General features: G+C 43.9%; 1 protein-coding gene across 1 annotated transcript; it reads left to right on the top strand.

Moving 5' to 3' along the window:
* Window positions 1–422: 422 nt before the first annotated feature.
* Window positions 423–905, top strand: LOC136548364 (uncharacterized mitochondrial protein AtMg00810-like). Its single transcript, XM_066539925.1, has one exon. The coding sequence runs from the start codon at window positions 423–425 to the stop codon at window positions 903–905; it is 483 nt and encodes a 160-aa protein (XP_066396022.1).
* The last annotated feature ends 6,118 nt before the right edge of the window (window positions 906–7,023 follow it).

Below are 7,023 nucleotides of genomic sequence, written 5' to 3'. Positions count from 1 at the left end.
GTCCAGTGGTCAAGCCAGCGAGAGTTTGGGTGGTTCTGTCCTTGGCCCTCTCTCAGCATTGGCCCATTCATCAGCTTGATGTCAAGAATACGTTTTTACATGGCACTCTGACAGAGACAGTCTACTGTGTCCAACCTTCCGGTTTCGTTGACTCGTCCCGTCCGGATTTTGTCTGTCGACTCAACAAATCTCTATATGGTCTGAAGCAGGCTCCTCATGCTTGGCATACCAGGTTTGCCGCACACCTCCTGTCCCTTGGGTTTGTTGAGGCCAAGTCACATACTTCATTGTTTACATATCATCGAGGCTCCGACACCGCCTATCTGCTATTATATGTTGATGACATTGTTCTCACTGCCTCCTCAGTTGGGTTTCTTCAACATATCATTGCTGCCTTACAGTGTGAGTTTGCTATGATAGACATGGGCCAGCTTCATCATTTTCTTGGTGTCTCCGTCGCACACTATGACGATGGTTTATTCCTCTCTCAGCAGCAGTATACTCTGGATATTTTGGAGCGCACCAGGATGAGTGCTTACAAGCCTTGCAGCACCCCCATCGACCTGCACTCCAAGTTGTCTACAGATGGTCCTCCAGTTGCTGACTCCACACACTACCGCAGTTTAGCTGGTGCTCTCCAGTATCTGACATTCACTCGTCTAGACATTGCCTATGCCGTCCAGCAGATCTGTCTCTATATGCATGATCCTGGAGAGCCACACCTTGCTGCTCTCAAACAGATCTTATGCTACTTACAGGGCACTCTGTCACTTGGCTTGACTCTGCGCCCCTCATCACCTGCTGAGCTTGTTGCCTATACTGATGCTGACTGGGCCGGCTGCCCCGACACTCGCCAATTGACCTATGGCTATGCAATGTTCCTTGGGGATAATCTGGTGTCCTAGTCCTCCAAGCATCAACATAGTCTCTCGGTCGAGTGTAGAGGCCGAGTATCACGCTGTGGCAAATGGTGTCGCTGAAGCTTCTTGGCTGCATCAGTTACTTATGGAGCTTCGCCACCCACCTCGCTGAGCCACGTTGGTCTATTGTGATAACATTAGTGTTGTCTACCTCTCCACCAACCTAGTCTAGCATTAGCACACGAAGCATGTTGAGATTAATCTCCATTTTGTTTGGGAGCGAATCGCCCTTGGCCAAGTTCGGGTTCTTCATGTCCCAACGACATCTCAGTACGCCGACGTCTTCACCAAGGGTCTCCCCACCTCTGTGTTTCAGGAGTTTTGATCCAGCCTGAACGTTCGTTGTGCTCCCGTTCTGACTGCAGGGGAGTGTTAGCACAATGTAATTATAGTAGGCTACCCTTGATTGTGGTTGTAATCTTGCTTGTGTGGTTGGCTGCATGCCACCCCGGCTATATGTACACCTGTACAAGATATGTATTACAATTAATTCCAATCACATTTACAGGATAGAACTCAGGATTGTTAAACCAATTTAGATCAAACTTGAATTGTATGAAAGGCATGCCCACTTTTTCCCCAGAGGAGATAATCAAAGGGTTATGATCTGAAACTTCACTAGACAGTTTGTTCACCATGGCTTGGGGAAACAAATCTTCCCACTCTCTTGATACCAAAATTCTATCTAGTTTTTCCAGAATGGGATCACTAGTGGAGAACAGATTTTAGAACGATGTCCCAATTTGGCATTAGCCTCGGCATTTTTTGCCCCCGGAACTAAAGGACCCTTTAGTCCCGGTTGGTAATACTAACCAGGACTAAAGGTCCCTGCCCAACGGTCGTCCGCGGGGCAGGGGCCTTTAGTCCCGGCTGGTATTACCAACCGGGACTAAAGGTAAACCTTTAGTCCCGGCTGGTAATACCAGCCGGGACTAAAGCTTTTAGTCCCGGTTTGGGTGATGCCCCGGGAATAAAGATTAATCTTTAGTCCCGGTTTGGACCCCTAACCGGGACTAATAATCTCGGCCTATAATTCAGCTCATTTCTTCCTCCCCGAGCCCGAGCCATTCCATTCAAACTCACTGCCACTGTTTTTCAGCTTGCTGTTGTTCTTGCTCGTCCCCCTCCATTGGTGTTGCTCTTCGATTTTGGAGGTAACAAACTTAATCCTCTTATGTTTTATCAGTAGCTTATCTCATTTTGCGATGTAGATGCATGTGTAACTTTATATGTTGGACTTTATTATGATTTTATATGTAAACTTAGAAAATTGTAGAAAATCCGTACTAGTTGAACTTGCGGACCGTGTTCAAGTCGGCGAGCATGTTCTCTGCCGAGCGGTAACGGACGTCAAGGAGGAGCTTTGATTCTACGAGGGAGAGCGGCAACGGTCGTGGAAGACCGTGTTCCCTTTCTCGTGGAATCGGAGCTCTTCCTTGGCCTAGTACGGTGCCGTCCGGTGGAGAAATGCTCGCCGAGTTGATCACGTAAGCAAGGTCAACTAGTATGGATGGTTATTTATTGAAACATGTTTTTGAGCTATAATTTGATGGATATTTGATAACTTCAGACCTACAAATGTTACTATCCTCGGCAACCTAAACGTCTACGAGCTCGCCGATATCGAGCAGGTCACTTAGAATTATTTTTTCCATGAAATGAACTACTTAGAAATCATGCCTTTTTTAGAATTAAATTTTCCATGAAATGAAAAACTTAGTAAATAGTTAGAAAATTATAGAAAATCCGTACTAGTTGAACTTGCGGACCATGTTCAGCTCGGCCAACATGTTCTCTGCCGAGCGGTAACGGACGTCAAGGAGGAACTTTGATGCTACGAGGGAGAGCTGCAACGGTCGTGGAAGACCGTGTTCCCTTTCTCGTAGAATCAGAGCTCTTCCTTGGCCAAGTACGGTGCCGTCCGATGGAGAAATGCTGGCCGAGATGATCACGTAAGCAAGGTCAACTAGTACGGGTGGTTATTTATTGAAACATGTGAAATCCGTACTAGTTTTGTTTAAATATATCATTTTAGAAAATATGAAATTTACACTAGTTTGCAAAAATAAGTATAGAAAGTAGATGACAACTGGTACCGGATCATCGGCCTCTTGTTCGGTTGTGAAACGACTGAGGCCAGAACTCCCTCTCATTATCTGCGGCAAGTGTAAGCAGAAGATTGTGATGGAGTACCGAGTCAAGAGATAGGGACCCAACAAGGGCCGTGTTTTCTACAAGTGCCCGGATCGCGATGTGAGTTTCTTACGCATTTTATCTTTATGGCTAATTGACCTGCTTTTCTTGAATATTTTTGACTAAATATTTTTTGGCTTTAATTACAGTGGGAGGGCAATGGATGCGATGGTTGGTACTGGGAGGAAGATTATGCTACATACGTGCAGAATTTGGGTGCGCTTGAGGTAGCGGCTGCTGCTGATGAGGCAGTGAGCCAGCAGGAGAAGCTTATTGATATTCAATAGAAGAATGATTTGTCTGTTTTAGTTGCGTACGATCACGAAATAATTATGTTACTGAAGTGCATTATAGTTTTAGTTTGTTTAGTGATAGTTGGGATTGCTTATGTTGTAGCCAGACTTAGTTAATTAATCAACCGTGTGTGTGTAATTTATGTTGTGTAATAAAATACTAAATTATGTTCAAGGTTTTCATAATTTGTCATGTAATACAGATTATGTCACGCCATTGGATGTACAATGCCGATCGCCGCTCCCAAGACTTTATTGAGGGCTTGCACTATTTCTTAGGTGTGGCCGAGGCAAATAAGCGGGATGGTTTCATGTGCTGTCCATGTGCCCTATGTAAGAATTTAAAGGAATATTCAAGCTCAATGAGTCTTCATTCACATTTGCTTAAGTCAGGTTTCATGTCAAACTATATATGTTGGACTAAGCATGGAGAAAGTAGGGTCATGATGGAAGAAGGTGAAGGAGAAGATTTAGACATTGATGACATTATTGCTCAGTATGGTGCCTTTGATGATACTACAATGGGGGGAGATGAAGAAGAGGTAGCGGTAGGAGATGATCTCGGTGATGCTCTTGGCGATGCCATTCGTGATGCACAACAAGAATGGGAAAGTGAAAAAGAGAAAGTTAAGTTCGAGCGCATGCTTGAGGATCATAGGAAGTTGCTATACCCGACGGCCGAAGAGGGGCAAAAAAAGCTGGGTACAACACTGGAATTGCTACAATGGAAGGCAAAGAATGATATATCCGACAAGGCATTTGGGAATTTATTGAACCTCATAAAGAAGATGCTTCCGAAGCCAAATGAATTGCCCACCACTACGTACGAAGCAAAAAAGGTTGTCTGCCCATTGGGATTAAAAATCCAGAAGATACATGCATGTCCTAATGACTGCATCCTCTACCATGGCAATGAATACGAGAATTTGGATGAATGCCCGGTATGTAAAGCATCGCGGTATAAGATCAGGCGCGATGATCCTAGTGACGTCGAGGGTGAACAACGTCCTAGAAAGAAAATCCCTGCCAAGGTTATGTGGTATGCTCCTATAATACCACGCTTAAAACGTTTGTTCAGAAATAAAGACCATGCAAAGTTGTTGCGGTGGTATAAAGAAGACCGTAAGGTAGACAATATGCTGAGACACCCAGCTGATGGGTCCCAGTGGAGAGCGATAGACAGGGAATTTCCAGAGTTTGCAAATGAGGCTAGAAACTTAAGGTTCGCCTTAAGTACAGATGGTATGAATCCTTTTGGAGAGCAGAGCACTAGTCATAGCACTTGGCTAGTTACTCTATGTATCTACAACCTTCCTCCATGGTTATGTATGAAGCGGAAGTTCATTATGATGCCGATCCTCATCCAAGGTCCGAGGCAACCTGGCAATGATATTGATGTCTATCTGAAGCCATTAGTTGAAGAACTTCTAGTTTTATGGAACAAACTAGGTGTACGTGTCTGGGATGAGTACGAACAAGAACACTTTGACCTATGAGCAATGTTGTTCGTAACAATCAATGATTGGCCTGCTTTAAGTAATCTTTCAGGTCAGACAAACAAAGGATATAATGCATGCACACATTGTTTTGATGACCTTAACAGTATATATTTGAAAAGATGTCGAAAGGTCGTGTACCTTGGCCATCGTCGATTCCTTCCATTGAATCACCAAGTAAGAAAGAAAGGGAAGCATTCTAAAGGTAAGCTAGACCATCGGAAGAAGCCTCATAACCGAACCGGGGAAGATGTACTCGCAATGGTCGAGGATGTGAAAGTAGTATTTGGAAAGAGACAAGGCAGTGAATCTGTTCCCAAAGATGCTAAGGGACACGCACCCATGTGGAAGAAGAAGTCCATCTTTTGGGAGCTACCCTATTGGCAAGTCCTAGAGGTCCACCACGCAATCGACGTGATGCACCTAACAAAGAATCTTTGTGTGAACCTGTTAGGATTCATGGGTGTGTACGGGAAGCCAAAGGATTCACTTGAAGCACGCCAGGACTTGCAGGGCATGAAAGAACGAGACAATCTTCATCCAGAGAAGACAGATGATGGACGTCATTACTTAAGTCCTGCTAGCTACACGCTTAGCAAAGAAGAGAGGGACAACATGTTCGAATGTCTAAGCAGCATCAAGGTCTCATCGGGATTCTCCTCCAATATAAAGGGTATAATAAATGTGCCAGATAAGAAATTCCTAAACTTAAAGTCCCATGACTGCCACGTGCTTATGACGCAATTGCTTCCAGTTGCTTTAAGAGGAATTCTACCTCCACATGTACGTCTAGCCACCGTGAAGCTATGTGCATTCCTCAATGCAATTTCTCAGAAGGCAATCAATCCAGTGGAACTAGCTACTCTACAGAATGATGTGGTTCAATGTCTTGTCAGCTTTGAGTTGGTGTTCCCTCCATCCTTCTTTAATATCATGACACACATCCTAGTTCATTTGGTGAAGGAGATTAGTATTCTTGGACCTGTGTTCTTACATAACATGTTCCCCTTCAAGAGGTTTATGGGAGTCTTGAAGAAATATGTGAAAGTCCATTCTAAGCCTGAAGGAAGCATCGCCCAGGGCTATGGAACAGAGGAGGTCATTGAGTTCTGTGTTGACTTTATTCCTGACCTTGCCCCGATTGGTGTTCCCGAATCACGACACAAGGGGCGACTCAGTGGTAAAGGAACTTTAGGGAAGAAAACATATATCGGCATGGAAGACGATTATTTCAATAAAGCACACTACACAGTTCTTCAGAACTCGTCATTGGTGCATCCGTACATCGAGATACATAAGGAGTTCTTACGATCCAAATTTTCAGGGAAAACTGAAGCTTGGATTAGGCGTCAGCACATGGAAAGTTTTAGTGGTTGGTTGCGAAAAGAATGTCAAGGCGATGACAATATTGATGAGCAACTGTATTTGTTGGCTAGGCAGCCATTGTGGCATATCCTCACATACCAAGGGTACGAGATAAATGGGAATACATTTTACACAGTTGCCCAAGATAAAAGGAGCACCAATCAAAATAGTGGTGTTCGCATAGATGGAACAGATCCAAATGGGAATATACAAACATATTATGGCCGCATAGAAGAGATATGGGAACTAGACTACGCACCTAATTTTAAAGTCTCTTTGTTCTGGTGCCAATGGGTGAAGCTGACCGGAGGAGGGGTAACAGTCGACAAAGAGTATGGAATGACAATAGTGGACCTCAACAATATTGGGTACAAAGAGGAACCATTCGTCCTTGCTGCCGATGTGAGTCAGGTGTTCTATGTGAAAGACATGTCTACAAAATCAAAGAGAGGAAAAAACGAAGACATCAACTCAATGATCAATGAGCCAAAGCGCCACATAATTCTTTCTGGGAAAATAAATATAGTGGGAATTGAAGACAAGTCAGACATGTCAGAAGATTACGAAAGAAATGTCCGAATTCCACCCTTCATAGTGAAGAAAGATCCAAGCATCATGTTAAATGATGAAGACACTCCATGGTTACGACAAGATCATAACTAAGGGTCATACGTCAAGAAGAAATTCACTGTTGTGCCCGCATGATACAACGATGCATGTTTAATATATTATGTTTTAGAGACGGATATTATGTAA

The sequence above is a fragment of the Miscanthus floridulus genome, chromosome 4 (assembly GCF_019320115.1).
Source record: "Miscanthus floridulus cultivar M001 chromosome 4, ASM1932011v1, whole genome shotgun sequence".
Classification (NCBI taxonomy): Eukaryota; Viridiplantae; Streptophyta; class Magnoliopsida; order Poales; family Poaceae; genus Miscanthus; species Miscanthus floridulus.
This window is presented reverse-complemented; position numbering and strand designations above follow the sequence as displayed.